The sequence below is a fragment of the Astatotilapia calliptera genome, chromosome 18 (assembly GCF_900246225.1).
Source record: "Astatotilapia calliptera chromosome 18, fAstCal1.2, whole genome shotgun sequence".
Classification (NCBI taxonomy): domain Eukaryota; kingdom Metazoa; phylum Chordata; class Actinopteri; order Cichliformes; family Cichlidae; genus Astatotilapia; species Astatotilapia calliptera.
This window is the reverse complement of record NC_039319.1, coordinates 20173727-20189486: the sequence shown is the minus strand read 5'-3', so window position 1 is coordinate 20189486 and position 15760 is coordinate 20173727. Positions and strand designations below refer to the sequence as shown.

The window sequence follows — 15760 nt, the reverse complement described above, 5'->3', positions numbered from 1 at the left end:
AACTAGAGGTTTATGCCTTATCATATAGTGTGAACAATTATCTGACAAATCCACAGGTTTTCTTTCTGATATTTCCTCTATCCTCTTTTGCTCTTTCTCTGTCTTTTTACTTTCTGCTTCTCTTTCCATTGTGGGTTTCGGAGACCTGCTCTGTTTTTCATTACCAGTGGAAAAAATGGGGCGAGTGGTTTAAAAAAAAAAAAGTATTACCCATCTCCATTAATACACATATCCTAGTGGAAAATGAGTCTAAACTACTAAAAAAGGACTTCAGAGTCCTTCAAAAAGCCACCGTATACTTGCCAGTCACTCCTTTTTAATGGCAACCTCTACCTCAGTGTGACAATTTAAACATCCGCCTGCAGATAAAAGCACCACTGCTCTCTCAGTCAATATCCTCTCGCAGTGGGTAACACTGAACTCAGGAGTCTGTGACATGTAGGTAACGTTGTGTTATGTCTGTAGCAGTTATGCTGCTGCAGCAGGTCTTCAGTTTGCTAAAACTTGAATATAACTGGATGCCACCTTTTTTTTGTTTTGGCTATTTTAAAATGTTAATCCAAATTATTTTCTGACATCTGGCAACACAATATTTTAACTATGTGAGGCTGAGTAAACTAAACTGCTTATGAGTATTATGAGTGCCTTATGTCCCACTTTTGCAAAGTTGCAGTGTTTTGAGAAGATTTCAGGAGATTAAGCTGTGAAAATATATTAAACTTTTCTTGTAATTTTCATGTGCACAGGTGAAGAAGCTGCTGAACAGTCAGCTTGGGCCTGACAATGTTCTTTTGTCCACATCTGGCTGTAACAACTCTTCCCCTGAGTTGCACTGCGCACACGCTGTCCTCATCCTAACCCTGCTCACATGCAGTCAATGACCACGAGTCACCAGTATCTGCTGGACAATACAAACACGAAAAACATACAGTGCCAAGTCAATGCTGGAAACTTTGGGTTGAGGTCCACCCATCTCCAGAGATCTTGTGCTCCGATAAAAAGAGTCATTGTGAAAGAGCGAGAGAATCGACGAGAGTGAGAGAGAGAAAAAAAGAGGTGTTTGCTTTCCTGCTGCTGCCTAAAAATGGAAAATTACTGCATACAGTTCCCCAACTCTGCTCTAAAGCAGATACACATATAGAAACACACACAAACCCCTTATAACTGCCCTTAGGCCTCTGAACAGGAAGTGGTTTCAGCGAATGAGAGCTACATGATGACGCTATCGCCTTGTTCGTTTCTAGCAGCTGAGCTTTGCTTAGGGCATCCGTATGAGTTTGTACATCTGGCTATTCATCAGACTGTTTGTCTGCTTTTCTATTCAAACACTGCCCCACAGCAAACATGATCACTTCCAGAATAACTGCGCTATTGTAGTAAATTCATGCAACTGTGTTTATGTGCAGTGTAATCAGTCGGAAAAGCAGCCGATTCTTGAATGAATTCCATTTGGAAGTAAACACTACTCAAAACATTTCGGACTGCGCCAGAAAATTCCACAGCTCTGTGTTAAATATGCCGAACTGCCTCACCTAACCCCACCGCCAAAACACCCACCCCCCTCCATTCTGCACCCTTCATCACATGTTCCAGTCACCTGACCAGAAATAGGTCGGACCAAGGAGAGCACATGCTGTGGCCAGATGGTGCACTCCAGTTTGTTATTTCCAGTTTGCAACACCATAAATTCCCTCAAACTGCCTGTCAGACCGAATGTGCTCAGTCTCTTATCTGTATCTCTTTATCGACTCCAGATTTCCTGCTCGCCACTTCTCCTTTCTTACCTTGAGCGAGTCGAAGCAAGCGATGACCCGTCCGTTGTCCACCTGGCAGCTCTTGGCTGGGTGAGCGAACTTGCACTCCTGGTCGGAGCGTGAGCAGGTGCCCCTCTGGAACTCCCGACATACTTCCAGTGTCAGCCACTTTGTGTCACGGATGTGTGTTATGTTCATTGCCATCTCAAGACGCCGGCAGAAAAAAGTATTCCGAGCGGAGATCTGTTCGAAAACTCTTCGAAATCTGTTCAAATTAAGTACCTATAGTGTTGTTATCCACAATCTTTTTCTTTTTCTGTTTACTTATCAGTGTTGTCACTGTCTGGGATACTTGTCTGTGAAGATGAAATGAAACACTCAAAAAGAAAAGTTCCTACTGATTGACTGGGCTCCTTCTCCAAAGTAAAATGTTGCAGGATGGCTGTGGATGTAAGCAGGTCCTATTCTTGATCAGACAGCGGCTGATAGAGTTATTATATCCAGGGGAGACTACTTAGCTTAACAGTCAAGCTGCCTCTCTTGGTTAGACTTCTCTCTCTCACTTGTTATTGCTTACTGAACTGCGTCATCTATAACATTCCCAGGCGAAGGTGACAGCTGAACTGAGAGCCCTCTGGTTAGGTGCAGTGAAGCAGGCAACAAAGGTGACAGTCTAGGTGTAGCCTGCTACAAGAAGGTTAAGGACACTGAGGACTAAGTGGAGGCTTTAGAGCGTTGAAGGCGAAGGTGAAAGGCAAGGTGATGCTGTGTGGGCCTGGTGGTGTGTTGGGCTGCTGTGGTAAGGCTGGTCAGCTGGTGGATAGTTGCTGGCAGCAGGGCCGTCTTACAGTGAGGAGAGCGGAGTTTGGAGTCAGGCTGCGTGGAGTGGATGATGATGGTACAGTGGATGGGGTCGGAGCGAAGGCTGCGAGGAGGGTGTGGCTGCTGTCCTTGTACTCGTGTTGCTGTGGCAGCAAGCGAGCGAGGCAGGGGGGAGGGTGGAGCTTCAGCTGTAGAAGCAGGTCAAAGCTGCAGCAGACATCAGGGAAGGCACTTCCTCTGGGGAGATAAAGAGAGAGATAGAAGAAAGGGGAAAAAAGGAACGAAAGATTAGTCTATATACAACACGTTAACAAAAAGAAGATAACAACTATCATGTTTGTTTTCCCGCTCGTGTGTCTTTCAGAGAAGATTCTGACCTGCAGGATTTTTAAAGTCGTGACACTGCTGAGCTATGCAGCTGTGGGAGTGAAGAATATGTAAAAATCTCAGAAATGCAGGGGTGTCAGCGAAAACAAATAAAACTTTCACTCGCTCTGCGCTCTAAACACACATAGTGCAAGCACACCTTCATCAGGCCATGCTACGCACAAACAGACACACACACATAGAGAGAGAAATGCACAAAGCAGCCATTCACAACTTTCCACATCATCTGGACAACGCAGAGAAAAGCACATCAAATCCCGTATCACTTACAGTCCAGTACAGCAAAGCCGGCCATTGCAAATGTGTTTAGAGGTGAAAGAAAGGAAGAGAGTGAAAGCAAGGGGGAAGTTGAGGCTGGGCATGAGGGAGAAGAGTTTAGTCATTTCCTTTCTTGCGAAGCCTTGTGAGAGCGGTGGCCAATGAGAGCTTGCGGAGTTGCAGCAACATTCTGGGCCGAGCGCCAGGTGAGAGCAAGGGGGAGGAGCGAACAGGAGGCTGACCTGCCCGCTTGCTGTTGAAAGACACACAGGCTGAACTGTTTCTGCCTCACAAGATAACCTGTTTCCTTATCAAAACAATAAAATTCATGGACTCCAGAGATAATGTCGTTTTATTTTTAAATAGGAAATACCACCGTTGCAGTAAGGCAATGCATATTGCAAAGGTCTCGCACAAATGCAAGCTCGCACGCAGTAATTGTGCAGAACACGATTGAATGAAACAGCCTGGTTATTATTTCACTGTCAGAATTTTCCCATTTATCACTTTTAAATGAGTTTATACATTTAAATGAGTCGTTTTTTGCTTTGCGTTTGTTTTGATTGTTTGTTTAAATTTTGCATTGCTGCCAGTGGTTTCTATTTTTGGTGAATCCATTGTATGGGGTCTGTTGGGGGAATCTGCATGATTGGGATCCCAGGGGCCCATCCTGCCCTTATCGCTAAGCCAGAGTAAGTCACCACACCCTGTGTAGTGAAATCGCTTTCCCCAGAAAAGCATGTGCACCCTCAGCAATGCCACCAACCAACCACTGCTAACTTTACAACACTGCAACGCACTATATCAGAGCCCTGCAGCAGCGCAGCGCAGCCCATGATGAGCCAGCAACATAGATAAACAGTGTATTTAGAGAAAGAGAGAGAGAGAGAATGACAAAACATTTCAGTTTCACCTTGGATGACCCTTATGATAGCAAATGTAGCAATGTAGCATTAGAAATGACCTTTGGCGTGTATTCGGAACGCAAATCCTGCAACGACCATACTCGACGACTACACACATACCCAGACAATTATCTTTCATATCACGCGTTATATGGAGATCAAAATAAATTAACTTTCCAATGAAACACAAACATAAAACATCTGTCTCTTCACTATAACTAGTGCTGTGTCAGTTTTTGGATCGATTCCGATACCAAAGGAATACATATACATGGCCAGTATTGCCGATACCAGTAACGATAACCTATAGCGGGAGTTTATGTAGTGGAAAGCAGTGTGTTGTGATTTATGAGCTGAATCATCATCTATTCATATTTTAATAATTTCAGCATATTTTAATGACCCCTAAATCGTTATGATTTTTTACTTTCCACAGTAATTAGTTGATACAACAAAGCACACTTTTCAGCTTTTTCATCTATTTTAAAACTATTTTTCTTTAGACCTGGAATGTAAATGTGCCTGTATCTGAAGCACTTTGGATCAACTTCTGTTGTTTAAATGTGATGTGACACAATTCAGTGGGCTACATATTGAGAGGTTAGAAACAAAGTATCACTCTGATACCAACACCAGCGTTGGTATGAATACTAACGATATTTGGATCGATCTGCACACCTCTCTTATCTTAGCAAATGTTGCGCAAGAAGCAATAGTTTTCCTGCCGGTTTAAAAACTATTTTATGCCAAAAAACATTTTTGAGTAACAGAACTTAGATTGAATATCTTCGTCAGAGTGCAACTCTTCCAGCATGCTGCATGTCATACTTTTGTTTGTGTGACTCGGGCCACATTTCTGTTCCCATGAACTCTATTCACGTGAAGTCATTCATCAACTTGCGCACACTGCTACATAAATGTCAAGTCAGTCGAGAGTAATCTTTATGTGTGTTCATGAATGGTCTGTTATTATCACTAAATGTTGACCTTACATGTACCTATTACAATTGAGTCTGATGAGGCATTTAGTGACACACTTTTACTACCAAGTACACTTTGTGGGGTTCAGCTGAACCATGTTGTCTGGACACTAATGAGGTGGAACAGAGACATCTAATTCTTTTTTTTTTTTTAACTAAAGGCACCTGGAACTGTCTTCAATCAAATGCGAGGGTGTGACGACTTGATGCATTAAAAGCTGACAGCCCCCTGAGTCTGTCGGCTTGCCTAATCAGTTTCTGTGGTTTTGGTCAGATGAGAACACAGCTATGAGGGAGAAACAATGTAATATGGTGTAAGACGAGCCAGAGTAATAATGAATCCTCATTATGATCCATCATGTCTGGACAAGGGCCTCCTTCCCTTATTGATTTCCTCATCTCTACAGTTTTTTTCTGTTGGTGTGCCACTCCCTCTATCTAATTCCACTTTAACTGTCAGTGCTCTTCGAGTATCCATTTCAAATCAGCGAGTGTTTAACATTATCTTCTTCTCTGCTCTTTCCACAAAATTTCTAACAGTAATATAATTTGAACAGGTGGATCTGTGATTTCCTTCCTATTGTTTCAGCCACCTCAACTCCACCCACGTCTCTGCCTTCGTGCCCTCGGTGTGATTATCTGGCCTATGTTCTCGTTCAGCATCCTCGGCAGCCGTCCCTTAGACTCCAAGGTCTTGTAAGCTGGTGCAAGGTCGATCAGAGTGGTGGAAGGGGAGACAGCGAGAGAGCGCAAGCAAGACATTCTTCCTATCGCTCTTTTAGGACACGTGGTAGTAAGACTATGGGCCGACAAGAAGAGGAAGCGGAAGAAGAATCGGTCCTGTGACAACAGCATACACTTTTATGGCATAAACAGTTTTGAAAATCAAGCCTCCACATCTTTTACTTTCTCTTCCTTTTGAGCCATGAAACAAATCTGTTCTCGCTATGAAAAAACAGAACAAACTGTCAATATTCACCCTACGCCGAAAGCCCCTACAAATCATAAAACCTGACACTGATGTGCATGGTGAATGGTGCTGAATGGCAGTCGTGCATGAAAACATGCCTCAGCTGACTGAAAAGTGGAATCTACCAAAGACACATGCTAATCTGGCAGCTGGTTTTGGGATTTTGGAGTCCTTATTGCAACTGGAAAACTCAGCAGGGCCGAGAAAACAAGAAATAAGGTGTGGCTCACAGTTATGATAAGACTTCCTGAAAAAATGAGCGACACATTATTAGTTTAGATAAACGTGGCTTGACTTCATGGCCACGAAATACTTAAGGCTCTTTATTGCATAGACGCATAAAATGGAATAACTAGCGCAGTATTAACAGAGATTAATCTCAAGAAAATGCACGTATGCTACTGGTTATATTGCACCATCTGGTATGGCTACCTAATTAGCAAACCACAGCTTCGAGGCGGAGCTTCTATTTTCGACTGTGACAGCGGAGAAAGACGCAGTCATCCCTTTTGGTTCGCTGCTGTTCAGCGCAGGGAGTGGTTTCAGCATTTTGCCAGAGGTGGTGTCAGGGTGACAGTGTGCTGATACAGGTCATCACGCTGTACGAAACACAACACCTCTGGACTTGCTGCTCAGAAGCTAGCATTCCAATACTGCCCTCGTTGACCTTTACACACACTTACACACCGGTGCATATCTGGACACATATTGATACTTTCTTTATCTTTTCTGCATTGATGCACAAATGTAGAGGCTAAATGATGCTGCTCAGATCTCAGTTGGTTGAGAGACTGCATTCAGTAAGGTATCCAAAAAAATTCGTGCAAGTGTATACAGGACACACTATTTACTTACACTTCATTTATTAGTTTGGTTTAATGTGAGTACAGATCACATGGACAGAGAGCTGTGCAAATATAACATTGCTGTTCTGAGCTGTGCCACATCTGTTACTCTTATCAACTTCATTGGCATGCTCGTCCTCATCATAAAGTCATTAACTTGTCTTATTTATTAGTCGCATCAAGTTATGTATTTGATTAAGGTTTCCTGAAAGTAACTCTTTGGCTAGAAACGCAAAACTAACAATGCCTATTGATTCTCTAGAGGAGCAAACCTCTGGAGACAATGAGAGCTCTTGTGTGGCACACATGGACAGCGCTAAACACACACACACGCTGACAACATACATAAGCGAGAACCTGTGTAAACACACAAACCTCTATCCGACTCGACACTGGGCATTCTTAAACTGTGGTGAATATCTGATTGTGGGCAACACTGCATCTTTGTGTGCACATGTGTGTGTAAGGATGTTGTGAAATCAACAGACAGTGAGGATAATGGCGGGCCTTATGGTTTATAGAGTGGCTCGCTGGCTCGCGTTTATGTCGTCTGTATCAGTACACAGAGAGACAGGGGCTAATTTCTACTGAAACGCACTAAGACGATTGCAAATAGCCAAAAGTAAAGTAAGATAACAAGTGAACAATTCACAAGTTTCAAAACAAGAGAATCATATGCTCTGACCTTTGCAGTCACCGGATCTCAATCTGACTGAGCAATCGTGGAAGATTCTGGGTGGGTATATGGAAAAATATCCTTTAGAACTGCAGTGTTGATTCCTCTGGGTGTTCAGAAAGTGTAAAATCCAGGATATTTTGAACTTATACCCTTACTCACTACTTAATAAGACCCTATTTAAGAAGTTACTGAATCCCCAAATTATACAAAAGCACTGCTTAACCTAGGTGCATTACACCTACAACAAAAAAATGCATACTTTAATTTGTTTCAGCCGATGATCAGGAAGTGTTGCCGTGACTGTGTGATTTTGCCCAATAAGACCACAGCAATATTGCTAAATCTTTTTTCCCCCTGCAAAGTAGCACAAACTGTCAGTCTGAAATTTCTCTCCTCATTATTTCCTTTTAAGGTCACAACTCTGCAACTGTCTGCTATATTTTTCATTTAAATATTTGCAGAACAAAATTTTCATTCCTGGACAAACACTAAGGCATCTAATCATGTGTTCCACTACTAATCCCACGCTAAGCACCTATATTTGGCTGCGTTATCTGTGTATTTTATGCAAAGACACATTACCAGTCACCAATTTTATCTTCTGCCCTAATCACCAGTGACCACGTCATGCAATGTCTCATGCTTGCATTGACCGAATATTATTGGGGCCCCTTCTCTGCTAGACTGAGGCAAAGGTTGCTAGAAAAAGCCCGAGCGACAGAATCAGACTAGTGGGACGGCAGCGTTATAAATGTTACAGCCATCTGACACGCTGTCGGAGATGAAGAGGCCTAAGAAGTCATGGCTGTCAAGAGAAACAAGTAGAAGCTTGTGTTGACATGTGTACCTCCGGACAGAACAATAATGAAATATCTAGACCCTTATTACTGGCAGCACAAACAGCAGCTTTGACACATCAGTCACCCCACATATTAGCGCTGCTGTGTAGCTCTGATAAAATGGGCACTGCTGCTATCGTGTGATGTCTAAAACAGAAGCCTGAAAATAAGAACAGGAAGAAACATGTATCAAGTCAGGTTAAAACCTCATTTATTACTGGTGTATTACTTTGCTAAGGGCATTTCTTATTTTTAGCTTAGCTTAAAGTGTGTCATGCTCGGGCAAAACTGTGTCAAACTTCCTCAGAGAGGATGAAATGTGGTTGTATCACCAGAAGCATACAGAGAAGCCCTCGTGTAATAAAGGCTTAACCTGTCAGCGCACAATCAGCCAGGCACATAATCCTTTCTGTAGGGCAGATTCTAAATGATAGGAAGCACATATAAATGCAGAGTAATTTGCACCTGAATGTATGCACGTATGCGACTCGACGCCGAGAGAGCAACATGATCTTACGACTTCCTTATCTGCCATAATCACAGTGACACGTTCTTTAGCCAGACAGAAATTAACAGTCTACCTGCAGTGCACCTATTGTGGAGATTTTTCCAAAGTCTCTACTAAGTAATCTGCCACACATCTGTCTTTGCTGCGACTGCTCACATGTGTGCACATACTTGGGTGTGTGTGCTACTGTCTGAGCCACCATGAATCCCTCTAAGTCACAACAACAACATTCCTCATCATTGCACCAACCACCAACAAGCCACCGAGGGTATACTCAGAGATCATGAGGAGAAGGACAAAGACGGGAGGAGAAGGAATGAAGGCGTCAGATACTTTTAGAAATAAAATCGTGACCAGCTGCTGTTCACAAATTGTTTTAAAGCAACAAACAAACAGCGAAATTAATGTAATTGGTGCTAAAAGATATTATTGTATGAATTAAAATGCTTTTCGTTCCTTATAAACCAGTCTGATCTACACGGACAAACCAGCCTGGTCTGTAATCGCTTGGAAAAAAGGTATTACAGTACACTGCAAGTCACCCAAACAAAGTAAACTCTTAAGTCGACTTACTTTCACTCCCGTTTAAAGATCAACAAGTAAAACCTTCTCCATTTACGCGGTCTCCTTCTCCCATGTTTCTCTGTCCTTCTTTCCCCTCTTCCCTTCTCTTTGCAACTTTCTTCCTCTCTCTCTCTCTCGGTTACTCCCCCCTCTGTCAGACGCATGCAAACACTTACTTAGAGACACACACACACACTCCCACAGACAGAGTCACCCCCTCACACACTCTCTCCTCCCGCGACCCGAAATGCTTGGCAAACATTCTAACGTACTGAAATACTGCTTGCCATATAAGGTAGCACCAGCTTCACATGTCACACATAATTTACATACGGCGGGGCGGGAGTTTGCCTTACACAGGTCACTCATGTTAAGGAAACACACATGTGGTAGATCCATGCTTTCGCTTTGGGCTGACACAGCAAGAAAGAGGGAAGACGTATAGGAGAGTCAAATGATACCATTCTCCCTGTTAACCAAGCCCTGAAGGATAACTCCAAACATGTCCTATGTTGAGTCAGGCAGAGGGAATGAAAGCTGAGTGGGCGATCTATTGATCCTCTCCACTGCTTCCTGGAACAACCACGGCCCTCTAAACACACACACACAAGCAAATTTTCTTGCTAACTAGCGCTACCCTCAGGAACGAGCTATTGTGTGACTGTCTGGTGTGAGCCAAGAATGTGTCTAAATGTGTGCGTGCCTCTCTCTCTCTCTCTCTCTCTCTCTCTCTCTCTCTCTCTCTCTCTCTCTCTCTCTCTATATATATATATATATATATATATATATATATATACATATACACACACACACACACACACACATATATAAATACACACACACACACACACACACACACACACACACACACACACACACACACACACACACACAACAAGCCATAACAAATGGAAGTTAGCCATGTGGTACACACACACCTACACACACAGAGAGAGCAGACACCAAGGCAAGCAATCTCCACATCTCTACCTATTCTCCATTGCACAAGTGTCTACTTTGGAAAGTAAAGGCAGCACACACACACACACACACACACACACACACACACACACACACACACACACACACACACACACACACACAGGAGGAAAGATCTAGATAAACCAGTGAGGCAGGGAGGAGGGTTATGAACCAAGCTCTTACCTCTCACATTGCCCTCCAGTTTGTGTGTGCGTGCTTCCGCGTGTCGACTGGCTCTGTATGTTTATGCGTGTATTCAGACAGGCCGCGACAGCAGACCCCCAGGCACCGGCTGGACCATTCTCAGGCAGGCAGGCAGAACACAGCAAGGCAGAGCGACTGGCAGAAGAGGAGGCAAGCGAGTGAGCGAGTGAATCAGCAGCGAATGAGTAAAGGAGCTGTGCGCGGAGCCGAGCACCCAGAGTGAGGGAGAGCGGATAGGGAGAAAGCAAGAGAGAGAGAGGAGGAGTGTTTGTCTGTGCGGTTGTGTGTGTATGCGTTGCAGCGTTGGCTGTGTGCGCTAGTGTCTCCCCTCCCCTGCCTCTCCAAGTGGCTAAGCTGGGTTGTGCAGAGCTGTGCTGAGACGGGGCTGGGCTGTGTCTTTACTGACTCCCCTGCCTCTGGATCATCTGTCTGCTGCAGGAAAGTAGTGCTCACTGGGCGGCAGTGGCAACAGCTGTGGAGGAGGAGGAGGATGACGACGAAGAGGAGGAGGGAGGGAGACCGGACTGCACTGGGCATACAGATCCTGCAGTTCCCTCTCCCTCCTTTTCTTTCCCACTGAAGCTGGCCACGCCCCCCCTCCAAAAACACCAGGAAGTGCTGGCTCAGTTACAGCAGCACTGTCCTTGCCTATTCAGTGAGGCTGAGGTAGGAGAGAGGGAAGAGGCAGGTAGGAAAGATTGGGAAAACCCAGCAACAAGAAAAGATGAACATTAGTAACAGGATAAACATACCAGTGAGGAAAGGTCATGCACAGCGAGGACTTTAGAAGTAAAAGTCATGAGAGTGATGTTAAATACAACCAGAAAGGAAAAGAATGGGTGAAGGAAGGGTCTTAATGAGGTCAGGAAGAAAAGGAATAAATGGCAATTGGAAAGAATGAATAGAATATGGGGTGTGGAGGAAACAGTTATGGAAAGACCCAACAGTTATGATGGGTTTTTGCATCAGATTTGGCCTGGCTTCTGTCCAGATCCTCTCTCTCACTTTCATACTGTTTTCCGTCCTTGGCATGCAACCCTTAGCTCACACTAGCTCCTGCCCACATTATAAAAGCACTACAAAGTGAAACTGCAATAAGTGGTTATAGTTTTAAAATTACTTCTTTAAAAAAAAGATGCAGACCAGGGCAGTTTGGTTGCAGGTCAGCAACATATTAAGAAAAAGGCTAACTCAGAAAACACAGAGGCGGCTGTTCCTGCCAACTCGCCTGTATTGTTGTTGACACCAGGCTTCTGCTGCTGCAACCCATGCATCCAATAGAAGCCTCCAAGAATTTGATTTGGACCCGATTCTGCAATATCCGGTAGCTATGGAGATAGTGGCCCTGGCGTCTGCAGGAATCCTTGCAAAGTTCGAGCGTGTGCTGACGCCAAGTTTTGCGACCAGTTCGTGCATATTGTCTGTGACTCACTTTCATTTGATTGCCATCACCGGGAAAATGCATCCCTATATCCAAAATATCTTTGCAATGTGTTTTCATATACAAAGCATGTTAATGCTGCATAGCGCTGAACGTAAATTAACTGAGCTCACACATATTCACTTGGAGATGTAAGGGTCCATTCTTTCTTTGGCGTATTTGCCTATACGTACATGAAAGACTGCTTAAACCATTGCCTCTCCTATGTAAAACTGTCACACCTCCACTGTCTCTCTGTTCCTAGCCTTGCTATCTTGCTGGACTTGTTTCAATGGCTGCACAGCTCTGTTTAATACAAAGCTGGTGATAAGTCATCTCCAATTTACACAGCAGCACTGTAAACCCAGGGTGACAATCTGTGGCTGAGCCCCTGCAGCACGGCTAACCCTTTACCTATAGCCATATAAACACTTCTGCAATGTGTTGGTAAACTCAGAGAGAGCAAAAACACAGTGCGCACCGCAGACAAAAGAACTGAAAGCATTAATGCAAGTTCTGATCGACAGTGGCGTTATTAACTACAACAGTAACGTGCATGCCTTGATCTATTTCCAGCAGTCATTCATTAGTGAAGGAAGGATCTATTTCCAAGCATGGAAACAACCCTGCTAGACTTGTTGTCTTTTAGATTAGAAGGCCAATCTGTTTGACGGCACTGAGCTTTCGTTGACCCATAATAAAGAAACACAGTGATTGATGATCTGGCTCAATAGGAGACATATTAGCAACGCCTCCAAAGATCTGGGCTCTCTGCGAAACTCAGACACTAATGTGGAATTTCCCCTCTTCTACTGCAGTTCAGTGTACACTGTGTGCATCCTTTTCATATTTCTCTTCTTTATGATATCGCTAAATCTGTCTTTTCATAGCTTTATCTCACTTATGAATGCATCTTAATTCCCCTAAACTTGCCTTAAAGGCTTTATAAGTGCTTGTCAATTCGTAATAATCCCCTCGATCATACTCCTCTCACCAACTTCAAGTACGAGTGCAGAGCCAAATTGTGCGGTTACCAAATGTTCGCTCATTGCTTCTGACAAGTTTCATTCTGATTGAGTGCACAACAGGAGCTTACTTCTACTTTTATAGTTCATATTTCTTTTCGTGTCACACCGGCCAAATGATTTGCCTTCTTTCTGCACATGCCTCGTATCTCACAGAGATGTTGTGCTCTCTAGATCAGTGAAGCTGTAGAGCTGCGAAAGGATGCGCAAAAAGCAACAGGAATAAACACACTGAGGTCGAGCAAACTGTTAACACACATACTTATGGTACAAACCGAAAACAGGAAGAGGTGTGTGTGTGTGTGTGTGTGTGTGTGTGTGTGTGTGTGTGTGTGTGTGTGTGTGTGTGTGTGTGCGCACACGCTTGAGAGAGTGTATTCAATGTGCTTGAAGGGGAATTCCACCACTTTTACACTCTAAGTTCATCAAGTTACTCATGGGGAGTATACTCAGCCTGTAAAAACACTTGTATAGTTTCTTCTGTGGTTCTGTACGGTTAGGGAAGTCTCTAAAGTAGCCTAAGTAATGCCTGGGAATTCCCTTTGCCACATCAGTTTATGTGTATTTGTATTTATAAATATATGAAAAGAAATCGGTCTTTTGCATATCTTCCTCATTTACTGAAGTAGAAAAGAAGATAATAAAATATTCCTAATATTTCAAAATTCAGTTCAATTCAACGCTAACACAGTCTTTTCTTGATGGCCCTTCTGTCTCTGTCACATAAAAAAACATAATGGCTAACATTTTATTTCCTTTCCTTCCTCCCTGATGAACTCAGCTTTCCACCTTAAGCATCCCTATCATCTCAGCACTCTGCTATTTCTCAGCTGTCTGTAAATGACAGTATCTGGCTGATGTGAACTCTCACTCCTCTGTGGAAATGTTCCAGAGCTTCTATATGCCAAACTCAAATAGCTCATTTATTCCTTAGTCCTCCCCCCCTTGAAAAAGAACTGCAGAAAAAAACAATTACACTCAATCGTATAAAGTCTTTAAGAAAGACAAAAAAACCCCCAGGAAATCGCATTTAACATTAGCGATTTCACAAGAGTATATATTGGAGGCTGCAGAATGACAAAGCAAAAATACCCCCTTGAGGTAACTTCTACACTTTAAACAACTTAACAGAGAAAAAGCAAAACAAAGAGTCCTCCTCTTGTGAAAATTTGCAGTCATATTTCCCTACTGCATACTTTGTGGTTTTCTCTTAACTTCTTTCCATTTTGACATGGTGGGGGAAGCAGGTGCAATTCAAGCTGTCAGTTTTGAAATACACAGAGAGGAAATAGCACGCTGTCTTGTCCCTATCTGACACCACAGTGCACATGTATGTGTGTGCAGAGCTCAGGCTTTAAGCTTATCTTGGAGCAAACGAATGGAAACACCCTCTGCAAAGAGGCCCTTTTCATTTTAGCTTTTATCTAATTTTCTAAATGTAGCCTATGGGTATGTATTGCTGTGTTTATCATATAAAGTCTCCTTCCATTTAAAACCCTCAACACGCACCCCACTGAAGAGACAAATTTGACAAATGAACAAAGAACAAAATATTGCATGTTAACATCAAACGGAGACTGACATTTCCTTCTTTGTGAAGCAGAAAAGAAAGTAAGTCAATCAGCTTGCTGTTTAAATATTTTTTTAAAAATACCAACCAAACCAATTGGAAGTATTAAATAGAAATTACAAACAAATTTCACTTAGAACTGGTTAAAATAACCTAATCATATCAATTCTGCAGGGAAAACTTACAGACAGAGAGCTTACCTGCGTGTTTGTCTAACGCTGATGTGCCTCTGGGACCGACAAAGCCACTTCAGCATAGGTCATGCTGCTGCAATGCATTGTGGGATTTACTAACATCTTCAGTTCTCTCTTCCTCTACTTCTCTAACTCTGATCTCTCTCTCACTCTCATAATAGCACCTTCTGCTTGGCAACGGCTATACCACAAATGTGGTCAGGTTTACAGCGAACCATCACTGCGCAACATCAAGTCTCCATGACAACCACTCTTTATCTCATTTGCATCTTCTGCTTGCATTATCTACTTTTGCCAAATATGGTCGCTTTGTTATTCTCCCCGCCTCTCTCTGTATCCCCTTTCTGTAACTTCCTCTTTTCGCCCATTTGCAAAACTACGTGTCAACACACTGTGCAACATATATTGTACAGTATATATCCGCAATGACATGTACAAATGCTTGAAAAGGTGCGAAAAAAGGAACTGATTGAGACATTATAGTTTGCAGACTAAGAGATAAGTTAGATGACTTTACAAATCAGGAAGTGGAGTGTTGAAGAGGCTGTTCGTGAGACTGACTTCAAAAGGAAACGGGGGTTTCAGCTCGACAATATGACCTCATCCCCTTAAAAACACGTATATCATAACAGAGCACCATTGATTCCTCTTCTGCGAGGTTGTTGCAGGCCCTTCCTCTTCCACCCGAAAGCCCATGTCTATCAAACTATCAGTGGAATGTTGAACCAGGCCCCTGGGGCCCACACACGCAGCAACACTCAGCAGCACTCAGCACCTGTTTCCGACTGCCAGCACAGAGAAAGAGACGCGGTCAATCACACAGGACAGCTCAGTGCAGGAGAAAGAGCAGAGGAG

The 15760-nt window shown here is 43.3% G+C and overlaps 1 protein-coding gene across 20 annotated transcripts in view; it reads right to left on the bottom strand.

Moving 5' to 3' along the window:
- Window positions 1-14992, bottom strand: part of mbnl1 (muscleblind-like splicing regulator 1) — a 43545-nt gene extending 28553 nt beyond the window's left edge. For 7 of the 20 annotated variants that reach the window (XM_026150854.1, XM_026150860.1, XM_026150856.1 and 4 more), the window contains exons 1-2: window positions 10676-11158; window positions 1785-2813 (exon numbers count right to left, since the gene is read on the bottom strand). In XM_026150854.1, the coding sequence (XP_026006639.1) occupies window positions 1785-1958 (174 nt within the window). In that variant the 5' untranslated portion in view covers window positions 1959-2813; window positions 10676-11158. Of the gene's footprint in view, window positions 1-1784; window positions 2814-2953; window positions 2976-3233; window positions 3508-9520; window positions 10104-10675; window positions 11163-14911 lie in introns of those variants that run through there. The other 13 variants (XM_026150850.1, XM_026150853.1, XM_026150851.1 and 10 more) reach the window with 9 other exon arrangements.
- Between the last annotated feature and the right edge of the window lie 768 nt (window positions 14993-15760).